The 22,546-nt window shown below is 36.5% G+C and overlaps 1 protein-coding gene across 3 annotated transcripts in view; it reads right to left on the bottom strand.

The window, feature by feature from the left end:
- Positions 1–22,546, bottom strand: part of LOC149803314 (uncharacterized) — a 93,559-nt gene that overhangs the window by 36,376 nt on the left and 34,637 nt on the right. For all 3 annotated transcript variants that reach the window (XM_089953021.1, XM_089953022.1, XM_089953023.1), the window contains exons 2-3: positions 11,729–11,877; positions 7,996–8,095 (exon numbers count right to left, since the gene is read on the bottom strand). In XM_089953021.1, coding sequence (XP_089809147.1) covers positions 7,996–8,095; positions 11,729–11,877 — 249 coding nt within the window. The remainder of the gene's footprint in view (positions 1–7,995; positions 8,096–11,728; positions 11,878–22,546) is intronic.

Below are 22,546 nucleotides of genomic sequence, written 5' to 3' on the forward strand. Positions count from 1 at the left end.
TACGTTGGAAAGGATATCCGCCCAGTTTTGATTCTTGGATCGACGCTTCGCAAGTCATCGACTATAAAAAGAAGTGACCATCATGCCCTTTCACACAGACGCAGCTACGTCGACCACTCCACCTTCACCTAGTTCTTCTGTGCAAGATTTACAAAAACAACCCTTGTGGGTGTGGTGTGGAGAACGTGTGCCTAAAACGCAAATCGTCTTTTTCTGCCAAATCTTCGTGGTGTATTGTGTCATCGGGGCAGCCATTGCCAATTTGAGTTTGCAACAAGGAGACAAACAATTGTGGACCATTTTATTGAGCAGTTGCATCGGTTACCTGCTTCCCAATCCCTCCCTGAAATTCTCCTCGAACGGGAACCACGGGAACCTTGTGTCCAGTGCCAGTGCCAGTCACCACTCCAACAACAACCACAACCAGAACCCCATTTTGGGCGGAGACACGCCTCTGACATCCACTAACCCCTCGGACAGCCACAGAACTCTGGAATTATGAGTCACGAAAACCAATTTTACTTAACCTTACCCAGTGACAGTTCCATGGAGGTGTTTCCCCACAACACGTTGTGCTGTTACACGGCTAAATTACCTCAAGCCATCCAGTTAGATCACGAAGCCCATTGGGAAGTGGCTTTAGTAGAAATGATTCACCCTACACAAATCCAAAACATCACCGAAAAGCAAAACACTTTTGAGGTCGAAATCCTGAACCAACAATTACAAGAAGCCATGAATGACATCGGGTTTTCAGGGGACACAAGACCATCCAACAATTCACCCTTCAATATCTACACCTTGAAAATTCCGGCAGGGTTTTATTTTAGTGGCCAACATTTGGTGGACACCATTACTTCCAGGTTCGAGTTCGCCTTTGGCAAAGCCCTGAACAGAGTAAAAAAAAGTGTCACCCTGGAGTACCATAAAGTGGCTCGTCGCTTACTGGTGAAATTTCAGGATACCCAAACGTTGTCCATCAGTTTTAATCGTGACTTGTTTGATATTTTAGGTGGAGACACAAAAATGGCTCCAAATTTTAAACCGAAGATCAACAGCAATACGGAATTTAACAAGTTTTTTCGATTCCCTGTAGAACTGAACCAAGGACTGAATTTGATGTTCGTGTACTCCGATGTGGTGGAGTATAACGTGGTGGGACACACCTCTGTACCGTTACTGCGTGTCATTCCTTTCAAAGTGGATAGTACCACGACCAGTGACCAGGAAGGTGGAAACACCTATCACGTCCACCGGGAATTTGTGCATCCTCATTATTTGCCTGTCAGCAAGTCGTATTTGGACACGGTCAACATTGCTATAAAAGGAGATTTGGGACAAAATATTCCATTCACCAAAGGAAAAGTCACGGTGAAACTCCATTTTCGAAAACGGTTCTCTCACGACTCGTAAGTCATGTATCCAGTGTATCGAGGGGTTGCACGACAGCGAGGACACGGTTTAGGAGATATGTTAAAATCGGCCTTTCGTTCGGTGGCCCCGGTGTTGAAACCGATGGTGACACGCGGATTGCACGCCTTGAAAGATGCGGCACTGACACAAGGCAAAGAATTTCTCCAAAATGTCATCATCGACAAACAAAACCCTAAAGAAGCCTTCATGAGGGCAGGCAAAAATGTCTTGCTGCAAACGGGTAAAGACCTTTTGGGCCGACAAGACACACCTATAAATGCCCTGCACGCTACAGAGTCAAGCATTCAGCAAGGACAAGGCAGAAAGAGACGACGAAGAAAACACCCTTTCACCAGACTTCAAGCTAGAAAGGCCAAGAAAAGAAGAACCGTTCGAGACTTAGACGTTTTCGATTATTGAGACACTGCAACAAAAAAATGATGCACCGAGAGTCTTGCGCCTGTTCCAAGACGGAACTGGATCTGTTTGCCATGCCCCCCACCATGATGACCATGCAAGAATCCCAATGGGTGGAATTTCATCCCGTCTCCTCACTGACCGATTCCGCTCCCATCGAGTTTGAAATCAAGGGACAACCCGAAGATTACATCGATCTGAATAGCAGTTACTTGTACCTGAAAGTCAAAGTTCTAGATAAGGAAAATAAAACAGTAGAAGACACTGAGAATATAGCTCCCGTCAACAATTTCATGCATTCCTTGTTCAGCTCAGTGGACTTGTACTTGAACAACAAACTGGTTAGCAGAAGCATGGATACTTACCCTTACCGTGCCTACCTGGAAAATCTCTTGACGTACGGAATAGACGCCAAGAACACTCATCTCAATGCCTGCGTGCTATGGGAACCTGACGAAGCGGGCGAATTTGATAAAACAGGTCTTGAAGCTGACCCCAAATCAAAAACAACCACCAATGAGGGATTTGTAGAACGAAGAAAGAGAATCATAGGACCCAACCAAAGTTTAGAATGATGGATCGTTTGCATTTGGACATGTGGTTGCAAGAAAAATATTTGCTGAACGGGGTGGATGTCCGCCTGAGACTGAATCGGAGCAGTACCGCTTTCCATTTATTGGCTGATGCTGGCGAGCGAGTACAAAACCAAAATCCAAGAAGCCAGACTCTACGTACGTCGTGTGGAAGTGTTACCTAAAGTAGGTAACGACATCAGTCAGACGTTGAGCAGAACGACCGCCAAGTATCCGATCCGACGCGTAGAAGTGAAAACTTTCACCATTCCTAGGGGACAGCGATCCATGATCGAAGATCATCTGTTCCAAGGACAGCTACCCAAACGTTTGATCCTTGGTATGGTCTCCAATGAAGCCTTCAACGGAGCTATCACTAAAAATCCTTTCAACTTTCATCACTTCAACGTGTCCAAGATTGAAGTCAGTCGCGATGGCAAGACCTTGTGTACCCGACCTTTCGAACCTGACTTTGAGAAGAAGAATTACTTGAGATCGTACTTGTCCTTGTACGAAGCCACGGGACATTTAGTAACCAACACCAGTCACGGCATTACGTACGACGATTATGACGGAGGCTATGCTTTGTGGGCTTTTGATTTCACTCCAGACCAAGGCAGCGACGAGGGACATTTCCACCCTATAAAATCCGGCCAGATTCGTGTGGAAATTCAGTTCGGAAACAGAATCGGTGATGATGATGTAACGTTGAACGTCATCCTGTATGCAGAATTCGATAATACCATAGAAATCAACAGTTTGAGAGAAGTCATTCTAGATTACTAGAAGCCATGGAAGACTGTTATCCCTCTTTACCAAGTGGAGAAGCTTTGAAGATGGAATGTGAGGAGACCGTGGAAGGAGAATCCCAACACAAAGACGAAAAGGACATCGTGATCAAGTCGAGATGGCCAGAACAAGAACAGCAAATGGTCTCCTACTGTGCTACATACCTGGCAGACACAATTACGACATGGATGAAGCATGATTACTATGGATGTCAAAACATCAGTCAAGAAGAAAAATTCAACGAATATCTGGACGAAGCTTGGAGTCTGTTTAAAAAAGACGTGTTACGTTGGTGGTATAAAGACTTGCGTGAACATTTCTGTCCTCCATTAACGACTCGAGACATCCATTACATCAAAACCCTCTTTGACAAATTCAAAGAGAAAGTCGAGATCGAAATTGATCACTTATTATCAGCAAAAGAACATTTAGTGACTTATTTTGATCGTTATTTTTCTAGAAACGATGAGAAAGTAAATCGTTGATTTTTTTACTAGTATGCTTATTTTGTTGTCTTAAGCTAGGAAACGTAGTGTCCATCCATGACTCAATGACTTGCAACAGTGGAAATCACAATTTCATTCACAACTTTGCCAACCCTGTTTAAAGTAGAGTGTAAATTGAAAAAAATGTTTGATGTTATATTGTTGGATTATTGTTAAAAAATGTTAGAGTTGTTGGTTAGTGTTAAGTGATTTTTGAATAAAAAATGATGTGTTTTGAAAAAAATGCCTTTGTGATTTGTTTGGCTATAAGAATGTTTGATTCATGCTCTTTGACTTCTTACTATCCCTCTCATGACACTCATTGAACATTGCGGCTCGAAAACCGTGGAGGGATGTTTTCCTTCACGTCCGCGCTTTGACTTTAAGAACCGGGTTGTTTCCAGTCTAACCATCCATTGTCGACTCATCCTCCTACGAAGATGTGCTCCAAACTAGCTAAGCTAAACTAAGCCTACGTGAATTTGCATAGGGTCAGACACAATCTGATACCGAAGCCAGAAGAGATAGAGAATGTGAGAATGCTAAAAGTCACTGAAGACTTGATAGAAGAGCTCTTCAGAGAAGAAGTGAACAGGGAGAAAGAAGAATGGACAGAGAAGTACAGACTTCAGAGACAGCAGCAACAACAACAACAGCAGCAGCAACAGCAGCAGGAACCTGAACCTGAGAGAGGCTTTGTCGATTGTCGTATCGACACCAAAGAGTTCTTCTTCTCTTTCCGAAGAAGCAGACCTATCTCCAGAAAGTCTATCCTCAGAGGACATCACATTCTTAGAAACTAAAAGATTGCCATAGCAAAAAAAAAACAAAAAAAAAAAAAAACAGCCCTTTTCAGGGCTACCCCAATACTCTAGAAAAGAAATAACAATCAATTTGCCAATGTGTGTAGGTAGAGTAGTGTGAATATAAACACTAACTCTTTTTTATAGTGTGAGGGTATGTGTTTGTGTGTTTGTGTTTGTAACATCTCACGTACGTTGGTGTGGATAGTAGATTAAGATCATGTTTTTTTTTTGGCTGTTTGAGGTGTGGGGAGAGTAGATTTGGGGGGTTTGATTGAATTGCTTTGCGTATGTGAATAGTATATTGGAGTGATTAATGAAAAAATTTTTTAGAATAGGAATGGGTAGTATAAAAAAGTGAGTGAGTGTTTCTTTTAGGTCCGCGCGTTGTTTTTTGGTCATGATCTAGGTAAGATCAATTTTATGTTTTTTAGGGGGATGTTTTCCTTCACGTCCGCAGTTTTAGTATAAATTGAAACTCGTTCGGCAGTCCAGCTACCCTTGTTGATTGATCAACACCAGAATGAACACGAGACTGGCGAAACTGTTGGAACTTCATGTTCATCTGGAATATGCCAGGCGCCTGTTGAACGAACTGGCCGCGGAGGCCATTGTGGAAGAAGGAAGGATGAGAGAGGAGGAGGAAAGAAGAAATAAAGAAGAGGAGGAGAGAAGATACAAAGAAGAGGAGGAAAGAAAATACAAAGAAGAGGAGAGAAGATACAAAGAAGAGGAGGAGAGAAGATACAAAGAAGAGGAGGAGGAAAAGGAGAAAAGAAGAAGAAATTTCAGAATCCCAGAAACCGAAAATTGGGATTCTGAAGCCACATATCCTGCCTCTGCTCTCTGCCCCAAAAAAGTAAAAAGCAACTGGGGAACAAGATGTGTATGTGGCGACAGGCCTGGAAGGTGCCACCATTAACCAGGTGTCCATGAAGTTAAAAAAAAAAACAGCTCTTTTCAGGGCTACCCAATACTCTAGAAAAGAAATAACCATCAATTTGCCAATGTGTGTGTGTGTGTGTGTGTGTGTGTGTAGGTAGAGTAGTGTGAATATAAACACTAACTCTTTTTTCATAGTGCGAGTGTATGTGTTTGTGTGTTTGTGTTTGTAACTGCTCACGTAAGTTTGTGTGAATGGTAGATTATGGGTTTCTTTATTGTTTCTTAGCGTATGTGAAGAGTATAGTTTGGGTTTTGTAACCGCTCACGTACGATTGTGTGGATAGTAGATTATGGATTTTGTTTATTGTTTCTTAGCGTATGTGGAGAGTATAGTTTGGGTTTTGTAACCGCTCACGTACGATTGTGTGGATAGTAGATTATGGATTTTGTTTATTGTTTCTTAGCGTATGTGGAGAGTATAGTTTGGGTTTTGTAACCGCTCACGTACGATTGTGTGGATAGTAGATTATGGATTTTGTTTTAATGATTTGCGTGTGTAAATAGTAGATTTGGGGTTTGTTTATTGTTGCTTCACTTATGTGGATAGTATATTATATGAAATGAGAAAAGTAGGGGATGTTTTCTTTCACGTCCGCACGATGTTAGGTCATGATCTAGGTAATATCAATTTTATGTTTTAGGGGGATGTTTTCCTTCACGTCCACGCTTTTCGTATAAGAACCCACATTATTCGTCGTTCAAACCATTCTACAGAGAAGATGGCTTCGAACCACCTCGATAAATTTCAAACATTGCAAGACGTCCTTGACAATTTGGGCATGATAGAACAAATGCTAGTACGACTCAATGAAGACCACTATTCTTATAGTCCGCACAGAGTAAAAATGGAGATTAACAACTTAAGAAACGCAAAGGACATGATAAGTGGTGTGATGAAGGAAATAAAGGAGGAGAAGGAGGATGAAGAGGAAAGGATAAGAATAAGAAAATGGAATGAAAAAATTGAAAAAGAAGAAGAAAATGAGAAGAGGAAGAAAGAAGAGGAGGAGGAAGAGAAGAAAGAAGAGGAGGAGAAAAAAAAGAAGAAAAAGAGTGTACGTGAGAAAATAAGAAGTTGGTGGAGAAAAAGAAGAAATTAGAAGCAGAAGAAGAAGAAGAAACCAAAGGCCCTTTTCAGGGCCAGCCATATTTCTCGAAAAGAGAATGACTTTTCAATTGCCTACCCCTTTATAAAAAATTTTTAAAAAAAAAAATCCCATGTTCAATTCCCCTTGTCCCTAAAGTAGTTTTTTTTTTCTAACATGTTCAATTCCCCTTTGTCCCTAGACAAACCCACACTTTATTCCCATGTTCAATTCCCCTTGTCCCTAGACAGACCCAAACTCTATTCCCCATGTTCAATTGCCTTTGTCCCTAGAATCGATATTTTTTTTTCCATTGTTCGAATGCCTTTGACGCTAATCTCAATATTTCCTTTTTTTTTTTCCTTTCTCCAATGTTAAATTCCATTGACGCTAATCTTACCCAGGGTTTTTTGCCCATGTTAAATTTCCATTGACGCTAATCTCGCCCAGGGGGTGTTTTTAATGCTAATTCCCATTGACGCTAATCTCACCCCTTTCACTACTTACCATCTTATAAAACTTAATCGAGAACAATCTAGGAAAACTGTAGAACACCGATATAAATTCTCACTAAATAAGCTGTTCGGAAATATATTCAAGGTGAGTATTTATAACGTATACTATTTATAACTTATAAATACGTTCAAAGTGTTGTTCTATGTATCAGTGTGGGTCTTCTGTAGACCCGCGACACCATCACAGCGAAATAAATATAATGTATATAGTTGCTTATAAATTGAGACCAACTGCAAACAACACAGACATGCATTGTGAGACGGTAGATCAGGGTCTGTGTCGTTTGTGTTGTTTGCAGTTGGGCTCGACTTATGAGCAAGTATATGAGCGAGTATGTATCGTAACTGTTTCTCGTAAGCAACGGTTGAGTGAGTAATAAGAATTTAAGTCGTTTTGAGACCACACTGATGAAGAGAACCAAGTGAGCATTCTAGCATTACGTTCTGTTCAATTTACAGCACCGATTTGTACCAATATGTTTTACACAAGAATAAAAACAGCCAATCCATGCCTTCCTTTTTTGTGGTGAAGGCGTGAGGGTCTATGTGTTTTTAAAATTCAGAAATTTCTTATAGAAATTAAAGAAATATTCGCACAGAGAGAGAGAGAGAGAGAGAGAGAGAGAGAGAGAGAGAGAGATCAGGCAAAATTTGAATTTTGTCACACGATTTTCCCTGCAAGTCCATTCCGATAGAAGCACTGAACCCACCCCCCACCTATGAAGCCATTCATGCAATGTATTGGTTCCCCCTTTTCTAGTATGTGCTTTTCAGTTTCAAACAAGAGATTTACAACTGAAAGGGCCAGATGTCGGTCTCAATGCTGGGTTACAAATCACGATGACAACTGTCTCTATCGTCAATCAAAACCCCCATTCCGTAAAGGATGATCCAGCTGCATTCACTACCATTTAAATTTCAGAATCATCCTTCTTGTCGAACATGATGAATCTGATACTTCTGATACTTACGGGGGACAAAGTGGGAACTTTTGTTGGACTCGGGAGGGACGGCGCTCTTGTCGGACTCTGAGGTGTTATTGGCTTGATGTGAATACGTCCAGGTGGAGGCCTGCGCACAATACAATATGAATGAATATCATTAACTTGCGAAAAAATTCAAAAGGACAATTTTTTTTCTTACATATGTATGTATGTGTGTGTGTGTGTGTGTGTGTGTGTGTGTGTGTGTGTGTGTGTGTGTGTGTGTGCATGCATGCATGCATGAATGTGCGTATGTATATATGACTGAAAATTTGGTAAAGCTTCGTTAAAAATCCAAAATCACACACACACACACACACACACACACTTTTGGGCCTCCATGACTAATGTCACGTAGGATAACAAGTTTACTTGGTTTTGAGTTTTGTGGGTTGATGGTTTTTACCGGTTTTTCTAGGGTTCTTCCTCCACCGTTTATGGTGACCGCAATGTGTAGACTATCATGCGCAGAAAAATGGCGTTAAAAAACAAAAATAACAGTAGAAGGCCAGTCCCATGTCTCTACTACTAGTAGCTGTAATAAGTTGTGCTTTGTTTGTTTTATGCCTTTTCCCGTGCTGCTTTTTACTTTAATAAAGCGATTATTTAATGCGTTTTCCAAGCTTCAGTTCAAAATGTTCAAATGATATCTAAGAGGTTCCAGAGGTAATGAGGATAGATACAATTTTGTTCAAATATTTAAAATTACGAGGGGGTGTTTTGTTCATTTATTGATCTGTTTTCCTGTGGAAACATCATATCTATTTTTTTTCGCAGGAATATGTGAGGAGTGTACTTGAATGAGTTCCAGCTGAATCAGTCAAAAAACATGTACTAGTGTTACAAAAGCACAAACGCACATGAAAAAAAAACTGATTTCAGCGTAAATAACCGGCAGTAACAGTCATCAACAAAAGGTTATTATACTTAAGGTGTAATAGAAAAAACCCGGCATCTGGAAGCAAGAATGCTTAGAACTTCAAACAGAAGATTATTTACACTACTTCGCCTACAGTTATGTTATTCCCACTTTCGTGCCTGAAGTACATGTGCCCGTTATGCTAATATTTTTAAAGAACTGAACATCATATTTTACTGCGTTCATGAAGTTATAAAGCGTGAAAATCGGCCACACACTACATGAACGGTCATTTCACGCAATGTGCGTAATCGGTTTTCAACTTTTGCGACTTCATGAATCCTGCATAATACGATATTGAGTTCCTACAAATACAGGTATTAATGATACAGATAGTAATAATACAAATAATAATAACAACGAATCTCAAGACATAAATAACATAACTTTAACCATTGTTAACAAACTTTTGTCAAAGGACACAAAAAGGCACAATAATAATTAAATAGGTTTCTTTCTTGCGCTATGAACTAACACCGTCTAGTTTTAACACGATTCAGTTTTAACCAGTCTGAATTCTTGTTACAAAGGTAAAAATGTGCAATCATTGTATATTGTATCATGGCACATATAAGTAAACATATAGTGCACTCATTGTATAATGGCACATACAGCCAAACAATGAATTTTCCACGTCAATATACTTATCAAATTCAGGTCGAATGTTTACTGACGTCGAGGGAGGGAAACGCTTACCATTGCAAATAACCAAAAGTCAAAGTTCTTCATGTCCTGGAAAGACTCGATGAAATTGGTGTGGTTCAATATTCGAAAACAAATATTTAGCTAAACAACTAAAAATTACACAAAAATTGAATAAAAAAAGCAACCCAAAAATGAATAAAAAAGCAGCTAGGGGATCTGAATCCAAAAGTCAGTGGCTTATATATCATATTTTCGGTCTTCATTCACGAATATCCATTTCACACAAAGAAGCTGACGTAAAAGTAGAGTGGAATGCACGTACTAAATCCATCGAATAGGAATTGTGGGAATTTAGATAACTATAGGAAAACCTAAGAAAGAAGCAAGTGCCACACACCCTTAAAAAAGAAAACAAACTAATAAACCCAGAAAAACAAAGCAACAAAAATAAATTATAACTAAAATCCCAAACAAGCAAGAAAACAAATATCAACGTTAAAGCTGCATTCCTGATCCAAAGGCATCTTTCAAGTGAACTGTTCTTAAATAAAAGGATTCATCTTATCTAGGTCACTGTGATTTAAGTATCTTGATTAAATAGGTACGATAAGATGAGTAATGGTAGGATGATACGGTCAAGCTCCCTTGATTCACACCAGATTCGAAACTGAATCATCTGGTTTACAAAGGCTTGAAAAATGTTTAGCTGTGTACACAAATATTATTATTACACCAAGTGCTCTTTTTTTGTAACGCCAATAGCCTTTTTTGTACATGTGCTTTTAAGGTTCCAGCCATCTCTTTAGTACATTTAACTTTTCTTGATGCCAGTTGCCTATTTCGTATGTGTGTTCTTGTGATGAGTTGCCTCTTTTCGCATGTGTGTTTTTGTGGTATCAATCTTCCCTTGTGGTGTCAGTCGTCTCTTTTGCACATATATATGTTTTTGTGGTACGAATTGTTCCCTTTGGGCAAAGTAGTGATTTGTGGTGCCAAACGTCCATTTTATACATGTATTTAAAAATATCGTTACTTAGATTTGATGTTTAAATGTCCTCTATTCATCTCTCTCTCTTCAAACTATTCATCTCTCACTCTTCAAACATATATATATATATATATATATATATATATATATATATATATATATATATATATATATATATATATATAATCTCAAACGGGTAGTGGTTAGATAATTGAATTTAAGAAACAAGTTGAAAAATGTCCAGTTTTTGCGAGCCTTTTCGAGCAAATGTTGACATTATTCAACGAGTTTCATAAATTTAATATTAAATCATTACACATTTGAGATTCTGTTCATCAGTTTTTATTTTAACGGGCAAAGATAGAAGGAACAAGAAATAATTTCACTTTCAAATTTCTGAAAGCTGCATTTACACTGGCTAACGCAAAGGTCACCACAACATGACCTCAGATCTTCAGCCAGGCCAGTGGAAATCTGATTTTAGTCAGATTGAAAAATACATTGATTTGATAGGCCTGACGATCTGTCAGTTGTGAGACCGGTTTGTGCCCACTGTTAACAGCGGTGAGTTATTCACTTCTAAACGTTTAAACCACTCATGTGTATAAGGATGCTTCCATGTTACAGGAGTACCATTCCTCGCCCACACATACACACGCTTTCAATGAACCAATACCCATAGTTATATTTGTTCTTGTTATTGTTTGGGGTGTAACGCAGTTTTTCACCGCATGTTAGACAATACATTGTGTAACGAGCCAATGTGGGATAAATTCGCCATATTCAGAAAGACGTGACCCTTTTTCCCAATTTTCTTTGGGCAGTCGAATCGAAAAATGGCCGCCAAAATCTTGATAGAAATAGTAAAAACGTAATGTTCCAGAAGGCGGGCTAAAGAACATTTTCACACAATCGCAGCCAGTCAGTAACGAGAATACTGCCCAATAATGTCATGGTCTTATTTAAACAAATCATAATCGCGTAAAGTGATAGGTTATATATATTCATGTCTGTATGTAAGTCCATGAATTGATGAACAAATGAATGTGTGAATACTTGTTATTCTCTACAGAACACACTGCAGTTCAGCTTTTCTTTCAGATGTAATTGAATAGGACAATACTAATCGAAAGAACAAAGAAAAAGAAAAGAACAGCAAAAGTCCTCACCTGTCTACCACTAGATCTATCTGTCCTCCGCCAAACTTGATCTGATCTAGGGCCTGTTTGTGGGTGAACGACGATGCGTCCCGGCCGTTAATAGTCAGTATAATGTCCCCTCTCTGTAGCTCCCCCTCTGCAGGGCTGTTTGTGAACACCTGTTTAAATTAGATAACATGTGCTTAGTTAGATAAAGGTTCAACCAAACACAGAACCCCACATCAGTAACATAAAATGGCACAGATAGACCAGTCATCCCCAACCAGATGCCAACGTACAGTCCGGATGCAATAACAGAACTCGATTGCTGAAAGTCATGTTAAGTTAGTTTTAAAATAAACATTTCGATTCAACTCTGATCTTTTATCGTTCAGTTTCTTAACTATCTCTAGGATACTTAAACCAAACTTTGCGTGTAGTTTAGATGGGACGATATAACGAGAACATGCAAGGAAAACGTTTAAGTCTCTTCAGCACCATCATATTCAGTCAGATAGATTATTAATACCTTTGAAGATAAATAGAGACTCGAAGAGTAAACCCGCATATCAGGACCAAATTACTGGAAAGAGATTGATAAAGGCAAAAAAATGTTATCTTGAATGGTTCAATTAAAGTTGTCAAGTTCGCTGGCGTCATGGCCTTATTTGCCCCTCAAATTACCATAGGAGATAGTTCGAATAAAAAAAAAAAAAAACACGTTTCATGCTTGGTTTGTGTACAAACAGAAATACTGTTGGTGAGGGTTCATTTTCTATGAAGTCTACATTAAAAGGTTTTATGTTACCTTTCCTGTTTGTCCTAACATATGGAAGACACAGAGGTTCCCCCCCCCCCCCGGAATTTGAATTGGAATTAATGATTTGTATTTGACTAAACAACGTTGAGCTTATCACATTTTTCTAAAATCGCCAGTCTCTCGTTATCATATATATAAGCCAAATAGCGTCTTTTTTCTTCCCTAAAATAGATTGCGCATATTTAAGTGATTAGATTCACCGTATTACCTCTAGTTATAAAGCCAAACAAATTTGTATTCGGTACTTCCAAATGAGTGTTGTCTTATGAATTCGTACAGGTCTTTGTCATGTTTCAACTGCTTAAAGAATACAACACTGAATGAAAACAAATATTTAAACTTATATTTGTTATAAGCGAGCGATTCTAGCCCGCATTATGCATGCTTCAAAGTTAGAATTTTATCAAAAGACTTCCAGTTACAACTTTTTACAGCATCTGGTCCTGATTAACGGCTTATCATTTTCCAAATCTGTCTCTAACATTCTGTTTTCTTTTTTTTTAAATGTTTAAGGGTAAAATATTTTTCGCTTTTTCCCCCATACTATTCGGATTGCTAAGACTGGACAGAAAATATGAATCATGTTGGAAATTATCCGATTCTTCTGTCACTATAACGTTTCGGGCAATAAAATATTTAATGTATTCTTCTCCTCTAACTGTGATAATGCTTTCCCAATGGATAAAATCTGGATAAATTCAAATAGATTCTCTGATTTCAGAGCCGTTTCCTATGATTTCTAGCATCGTTAATGTCTTTTTAAAAAAAGATATTTGAACAAAAATCTTAAACTTCCCACCCTCATAATACTAAATGGAAGGAGTGCACGATATGTAGAACTTGCAATATTTTTATTTGTTTGAAGCATTTAACTTAAAGAAAAACATGGTGAATAAGATGATACTGTATCTCTGGAAGACGAATCTGTTATTTGCAACAGTTCATTTAATGGAAATTTTACTTTACTAAGTGTGGAAAACTAAGTACACATTTTACAATGCAAACCGTACTATATCGGATGTCGTGAATATTGCTAATCGTAATATATCGGGTGTCGTGAATATTGCTAATAGTTATATATCGAATATCGTGAATATTGAAAACCATAATAAATCGGTGACATGCACATTATCATAATTTATTACAACCTACGCCGTTCAATGACTCCTTAAAACAATTTTCATACAAGATTGTTTCCACTGAGATGAAATTAAGTGCTTTGTCTTGAGTTCGAACATCCTCGGGGAAAGTGTTCAATAATTTATATTACATCATGCATACAAACTCACTTTCGTAACGATTTACTACAGATGTAGACAAATAAAAAACCTGTAACGATGTACTCCATGACATAAAAAAACATCTTATACGGCTAATTAAAGCCTTTATACCAACACTAAAGATTAAGTAGCCAACAACCAACAGACGACACTCACAATCACCACCAATTGTACGATTTAAAAAAAGAATCAAAGTCATGATAAAATAAAAAAGAATTAAATCGTCTTAATGGTTTATGTATGTGACCCGTTTTATTCAAAATTCAAGCTGTATGTTGCATTGATCAATTCGCCTCCTATTTGTATCAATAAAATTGTTTTCGGTAACATGAAGTTAAGGCAACACTGTGTAGTCTTAAACGATTGCAATATTGTAGGGATATTCACTGCGCATTGAAACTGCGGTAGAAAATGCCATCTAGCACATCTGGGCTTGTAGCATTTTAAATTTATTTGATATATTAGCAACATGTCATGGTAATAGAAACCGGTCTAAAACTTGGTGCGCTTAGCAAACATTGAATATATGTAACTCGCCAACCAGAAGCGCGTTTCTGGCATGAACAAAGGTCACTGGGAAAAAGATAATAACTTGGATAGGTAAGGAAGTAAAATAAAAATAAAACAAGATGCCACTATTTGGCTGAATTCCAAAGTAGCATACCTCGAAATTATCGACTACTTTTGTTACTACCGAATGTTACATGAACAAGGATTTACCAGAACTGATTCTGACAGGAACAAACATGCTCGGCTGTTAACGGTTCTGCCGTAGAAGCTCTACAAATGGAAGGGCAATGCCTATTTTAACGGTCCTGAATAGATTATTTTATATTTTTGCAATTATTGGAGAAGATTTTACTCTCTTTCAGCCCAAACTTAAATGTCACAGGTCTGTTCAAATTCAGGAAAAAAAATTACATGGAATTCTCCCCTTGCAAAACGCAACCGTTTATTTAAATTTTAGGACTATCAACACAAAGATGGCACCAATAATACTAAAATTCATTAAACAATATTCTGCGTATTTTTAGTTTCCACGTAAATAAATAAGGCACAGTTTAAACCGGACATGAATTCTTCAGTTTTTATTTATTTATTACACATGTATGCATTTATTTTATTGAAGGTATGACTATAATTGGTCAATCGATTTCATCCGGCTGGCTTTTTGAGATAAAATTGCTGTCATTTATTATAAATCTTGCTTTTATTTCTTAAGAACAGTCCTGTTTAATTGGTGTTTGCTTTTCACATTAAACTAAAAATTTCTTTAAAATTGTCCTGAAAAAAAAATTAATATATTTTCCATAAGGAACACGTATTTCTTCATTTTTGTGTAACATACTCTCTCAAACAAATAAAATAACCCAAGAACATAGCCGAATATTAAATTGTTGTGTTTTGGGTTTCCAAAATAAAAATAGTATAAAATATTAGAACCAAAATTCCTGTTTAAGCCGATGTATGATTGTCATAATGTTTCCAATTTTCACAATGCTATGCTAAGAAATCCGTACTGAATATGTTAACAAAAGGCGTGTTCAGTTTTCAGTACTTGCTTACGATTTGCATATTTCCTATCATCCCAATGAAATTGTCTTTCTTATTATACTTATGGTATTGCTGCTGGTCGTTCCAGTAGGATGATCGATGATAACCGAGTCAGATATATCAACAACTGTAAAACACAATACGGCCAACAAAAACGTAACGGAGGAACCAAAGGGGGACATTATAATCTCTAACCTCAAAGTATAGAAGAATACGCCTTCAAATAAATGAAAATATGCGATAAATGTAACACAGAGACAACGGAGGAGAAAACTGAAACAGAACAAAAACGAAAAATAAGAAACTAAACTTCAAATAGTTTCTGATTTAGTTGACTATGGTTTATTGCTTGAACACATTATCTGATATCACAAAATTAGAAAACAACTGAAGTACCTCTACAACCAAACTAACATTCTTTCATTTTACTTCATAGCTTATTAACTTGTTCAAAATTTCAGACATCAGTTTATAATCTTTCATGTTTTGATTCTGCTTTAGCATGTTAAAACCATATATTAGTACATCGCATTTTTTCATATGATCCGTTTTCATTTCGTCTGGTAATATCCATGATTATTTCCAGCTTTGATTGTTCGGATTACAGACGTATCAAATTTACCAGGTGAATCAATTTCTTTTGATTTTTCTTTTGATATGCTTCATCTTTATCTTTTATGTTTTATAATTATTTAAAATCCAAACATCACACACGCTTTAATAATGTCTTGCTCAAATGCTCTGTTCATGTTACATCAGACACGCGTTCCAAAATATCACCATATGAAATCTCAAAACACAACTGTACCATCCATGTGACATCGGTCACGCTTTCCAGAATATCGCCATCTGAAATCTCAAAACTCAACTTACCATTCATGTTACATCTATACACTCATCACAATATCATAATCTGACACGACCATCATTATAAATATGATTCGCAATATTGAATGCCTTACATGAACATCAGCATAAATATGACTGGTTATACCCAATGCCGTACATGAACATCAGTATAAATATGATTAGTTATATTGAATGCCTTATTGAGAGTCCGAATAAATATGATTGGTTGTATTGAATACCTTACAAGGTTAACATGAACATCAGTATAAATATGATTGGTTATATTGCATGCCTTACATGACAGTCAGTATAAATATGATCGGCAATATTGAATGCCTTACATGAACATCAGTATAAATATGATTGGTTATACTCAATGCCGTACATGAACATCAGTATAAATATGATTAGTTATATTGAATGCCTTATTGAGAGTCTGAATAAATATGATTGGTTGTATTGAATGCCTTACATGACCATCAGTATAAATATGATTAGTCATATTGAATGCTTTATTGAGAGTCAGTATACATATGATTAGTTATATCGAATGCCTTACATGAACATCATTATAAATATGATTAGTTATATTGAATGCCTTATTGACCATCGGTATAAATATGATTGGCAATATTGAATGCCTTACATGAACATCAGTATAAATATGACTGGTTATATTGCATGCCTTATTGAGAGTCAGTATAAATATGATTGGCAATACTGAATGCCTTACATGAACATCAGTATAAATATGATTGGTTATACTCAATGCGGTACATGAACATCAGTATAAATATGATTAGTTATATTGAATGCCTTATTGAGAGTCTGAATAAATATGATTGGTTGTATTGAATGCCTTACATGAACATCAGTATAAATATGATTAGTTATACTGAATGCCTACACCAGTATCAGACACAAAGCAGATGTACATTTCGCGTGCATTTACATGATCTTTCTATTTATCTACAGGTTGATACCTTGATAAACATTAACTAATTTATGACCGCTACCAGGCAATATATGATAATGTCAGAGGTTTTATGTGTAAGTCTATGTGTATGCTGTATGCCGGATGTTTTATGTGTATGATTATGTGTTTGTTCAACGTATGTTGTATGCGGATATTTCATGTGTATGCTTATGTGTATTCTATTTGTCATATGTCTAATGGGTTATTTATGTGTAAGATGTTAAGTCCGATGTTCAAACTGTATGTTTAGGTGCATGTTTTATGCTCGATGTTGAATGTGTATATTTATGTGTCAGCTGTATGTCGGATGTTTATGTGTATATTTATGTGTCAGCTGTATGTCGGATGTTTATGTGTATATTTATGTGTCAGCTGTATGTCGGATGTTTATGTGTATATTTATATGTCAGCTGTATGTCGGATGTTTATGTGTATATTTATGTGTCAGCTGTATGTCGGATGTTTATGTGTATATTTATATGTCAGCTGTATGTCGGATGTTTATGTGTATATTTATGTGTCAGCTGTATGTCGGATGTTTATGTGTATATTTATATGTCAGCTGTATGTCGCATGTTTATGTGTATATTTATGTGTAAGCTGTTTATATGTATGTTGTATACTGGATATTTTATTGTAACTGTAGTTCATGTACTTCTTTCATACAGCTCAGTATACACCGATATTTAGCATGTCATAATGCATTTCGTTTACACAACTCTGGATACACCGAGATTTACCATGCCATAATGCATTTCATTTATACAACTCTGGATACACCGAGATTTACCATGTCATAATGCATTTCATTTATACAATTCTGGATACATCGAGTTTTACCATGCCATAATGCCTTTCATTTACACAGCTCAGGATACACCGAGTTTTACCATGCCATAGTGCCTTTCATTTACACAGCTCAGGATACACCGAGATTTACCATGTCATAATGCATTTCATTTATACAACTCTGGATACACCGAGATTTACCATGCCATAATGCCTTTCATTTACACAGCTCAGGATAAACCGAGATTTACCATGCCATAATGCATTTCATTTATACAACTCTGGGTACACCGAGTTTTACCATGCAATAATGCCTTTCATTTACACAGCTCAGGATACACCGAGATTTACCATGTCATAATGCATTTCATTTATACAACTCTGGATACACCGAGTTTTACCATGCCATAATGCATTTCATTTATACAACTCTGGATACACCGAGATTTACCATGCTATAACGCATTTCATGTATACAACTCAGGATAAACCGAGATTTGCCATGCCATAATGCGTTTCATTCATACAGCTCAGGACACACCATGCCAAATGGCATATTATTGAAATGTATGTGTCTTCTTTTCATTTTGGATTTCATAGTTTCTTTTTTGTCAGTTTCCCTATTTGTCAGTTGTTTCTTAAGAGTGCCTAATCTTAATTAAGTTTTGATGAAGTGAAAGTTAAATTGAATGTATGCTGTTAGATTTACGGATTGTACTGAGTTAGAAAACGAGATTTCGAGGTTTGTGCTTGGAGCTGAGCCAAAGGCAAGCTAACGAATCTGGGTGTCAGATAATCTTGGATACTGGATGATTCGTTTCCACCATCTCTAATTTACATTATCAAAAATTCTGTAAAATCCATAGATACAAAGGAGAGATCGAACCAAGACAAAATAATTATCATCATTATAAAATAATGCACTAATCATCCGAAAAGGAAAAGTGATTTTTCTATTAGGAAATCCGACCAACACTCTTTTGTCTTAATAGCATTAACATCGGGCTTATAGGAGGTAAAAAAATAGCCCCGATTAGCAGTCTCGAACCAGTTCTTTAAAAAACAACATAAAATATATTCCTAAAATTTCAGATGTGAGAAAGAAAAAAGGAATACAGGCCTATAATATTTAAAACTGTATTGTGCAAACATGATTAATAGCTTCCATATCCTTTCAATGTTTTCCTTTCGTACAATCGTCAGTCTATAAGTATCAGCTTGGCACACGTCTACTCCCTTAACCACCTACGTTTGACTAGAAACATGTACTCTACTCTGCAAAACAGAAACTAAGGTCGATTCTCTCAACATGTCTGCGTAATATGTTAGGAAATTGACTAAAACTGTTTGATATTAACTTGGGTTTAGACATAATCATTGGCTAATAATATGCATCGCCATTCATTTTTTTAATCTAAGAGAAACGAAATATTGCAACCAAGTTTAAAAAGTATACGAGTATAATAGATGTTATTGGCAATTTCTTGACGAGTGCCTAAATATAATCAACAAACAAAATAATACACCAGTTGTGAAAAGGAGTAAGTGTTCAGAGGCATCCATTATTGCTTTCATATAGTATAGTTCGTGGTAAAATAAAAAAAGTATGTTGTACAAGTTAGTGTCGTGCTAGATGAGATCGATATTATCATACTTAAAATGCAGAAGATTACATGTTTTCCTTTGAAAAGTGTAATAATGTATAAAGACTGAGATATCGGGAAACTGACAAAAGCAGCATCACATTTAGTTGAAAGCAAACAGATGCAGGAAACAGCCAAACTGTGCTGAATTGGTTTGTACTACCATGAAAAGCCGTATTCCAGGTGAAGTAGTTACAAAACCTGGATGAAAGGGATACATGAGCAGAGAAAACTAGTTATTATTACAAATTTCAGCCTTTTAGAATAAATACTATAATTCGTAGTTGGTTGACCTAGATATGTTAATGTTGACCTAGATATATTAAAGTGGGCCTTTAGAACTTTGTACTTTATATTCTTGGTCCACTAAGAATAGCGCGCACTTATATTTTTACATCTGTTTTTTAATTTAACAAATAATGAAGAACGATAACATTCTTCGAACAAAATAGATTATCTGCATATTTTTGATATACATTACACATCTTCAAAAACATCTATCTTTATTTTCAATGTTGCTAACAAACGAACGAATCATACTATACCAGAAAACATGGAATTCAAGAGATGACTCTCAAAGGCACAATGAAGGTATATCTCACGCGCTAATTTCATTATCTCCTTAAAGCAAAATGTTAGAAAACGGTCAGATCAATGTCTAGTTTACTAAGAACTTGTTTTTGTTGTGTTTTTTATATAAAGAAATGTCATCAATTAACCACGAAATGTTTCCTTTTCAAATCTGAAAACTCCGTTTTAAGAGATCAATTCAATTAGGATCGCATTAAACGCAAGCATTCTCGATATTGCCAAACGTAGTGAAAGCAGTGTGGTCTTCCGACCAACTGCATCAAGAATTAGTCATAACGAGATGACGCATTTAACTGATAGTCTATACCATCTTGTTTAAACCGCCAAATGTACGTGAGATAAGACAGCACGGTTTTGGTTAGCACTACAGAGATGTTACCATGACGTTTTACTTTGGTCATTGCTACTTATTATTTTCAAGAGATTGTACCCTCGAAATCACACACCACGTGATCAACCATCTCTCTTCATTCTGCTTGTAATAAAGTCAGGATTGCATGCTAGAAAGACTATTTCACCCTGAGAATTAATAGAAGGTTTAAATCGAATCATACTCGTAAGAGTATTACATACATACATACTATATATATATATATATATATATATATATATATATATATATATATATATATATATATATATATATATATATATATATATATATCGGGACGGAGGGTCTGGAATTTGGGAGACCAGGAAGAGACAGAGGGAATTCTCTGATGATAAGCGAGCGAGGGATTGGGAAGCACAAAGGAAATAGTCCCATACCTGTACTGCAAAGTAGAAAAGAGCACAGGCTATAACCAAGACGGTGGCTGATTACCCGGAGAGAGAGAATATAAATACGCTAATGCCGACCTATTACCAACATCACATTTCAAAAGCAACCAGGTGATGCTGACATTCCGGCATTTTGAGTTCAATCAATCACTCGATTATATGATGAAATTTGTTCTATTGACTTACTGCATTTCGGTAACTCTATTTCTAAGAGAAAGTGAATCATTGAAATATCATTCTATCTCATTTTGTTAATGTAATTGATTTAAATTGTTATATTTTATATACTGGGACTTAAGCTGTTTTATTCTATATCTCTGTTCAGATCTCCATCCATTAATTTCATATTTTATTGTATTGTTGACTCGATCCAGGCAATAACACCGTGGTCGGTCATCTCCTAGATAACGATAACCAAACACCATAAGGAAGAGGGATCTCATATCATCCCAACTCGTGAACTCTACTTCTTATATGGTTTTTAAATTTTCACTTTGTATTCTAGGAAAAAAAATTATTTGATGATTTTCTCAAATTGTTGGTTTCATTTCCGTTCTGTTACTTATTTGAAGACCTAGAACATTAAGCAGAACTTATTCAACATTTCTTAAGGAGTTACACATAATTATCAGCGAAAACGATTCGAATGATGACGATGGAAGGGCATGCGAACTGTTTAGAGATATAGTAAAAGCACTATAATATTATTGCATTCCAGTTGCCAATACAAATATTGTAGACTGGTTCCATCACTTCAGTAATGAAGTTTGAAAGCAAAACAAGATGTCTGTCCTTTGCATCATTTTAAGAATACAGAAAATACGTAGTTACCAGTCACGCAAACGTTAATTAGATTTAATTAGATTTGTCCGCATGCCATCGGGTTTCCAGAGGAACTCTTAGTTCCCTTTATAGTTTACACAAAAAACTGGCAGTGATGAATACGAGTTGGGTTTTTTTCGTTAAGTTTTTCATGATATGTAATTAAGTGGGACTTGATCAGCTGATGCCAGTGTTCGGACTTTAATGATATCTAAATAAGTTGGACCTGTTCAGCTGATATCAGTGCTAAGGTATTGATATGTAATCCGTGCTCATTTATAGCCTCTAAAACTGAATCAGTGCAGGATTGTTCCATTCGTTCCTAAAGAGCTACTTTGGCAGCTTTAAAACCCGTATTTAATGAATAGTATGAAATCAAGGCTGTACATATCTGTGAAAATTTTAGAAGAACATACATAAACTGAACTGAGAAAACGTAACTTAATGATGTTATTTATACTGACCATCTTATTTCAGCCAATTTCAAAAGATTCAGTCATATGGTCGTGATTTTTACGACATAAACAGGCAGATAAAAAACTAAAAAACAAATTGCGTTATGTGACTTATAAAGCCGTAATCTCCATCGGCATTACTTGAAGCTGCTTTGTTCGGAACAAACAGTAAAACACTGAACATGTCAGTTCGCCGAAAAGATCCGTTTTTTCCACGTTTATTTCCCGAGTTCTGATACTCTGCAAAGGATTTACATGTTTATGATCGCTTTTTGGTGCGAATGATACC

The sequence above is a fragment of the Sinohyriopsis cumingii genome, chromosome 3 (assembly GCF_028554795.1).
Source record: "Sinohyriopsis cumingii isolate HCF-2022 chromosome 3, ASM2855479v2, whole genome shotgun sequence".
NCBI lineage: Eukaryota > Metazoa > Mollusca > Bivalvia > Unionida > Unionidae > Sinohyriopsis > Sinohyriopsis cumingii.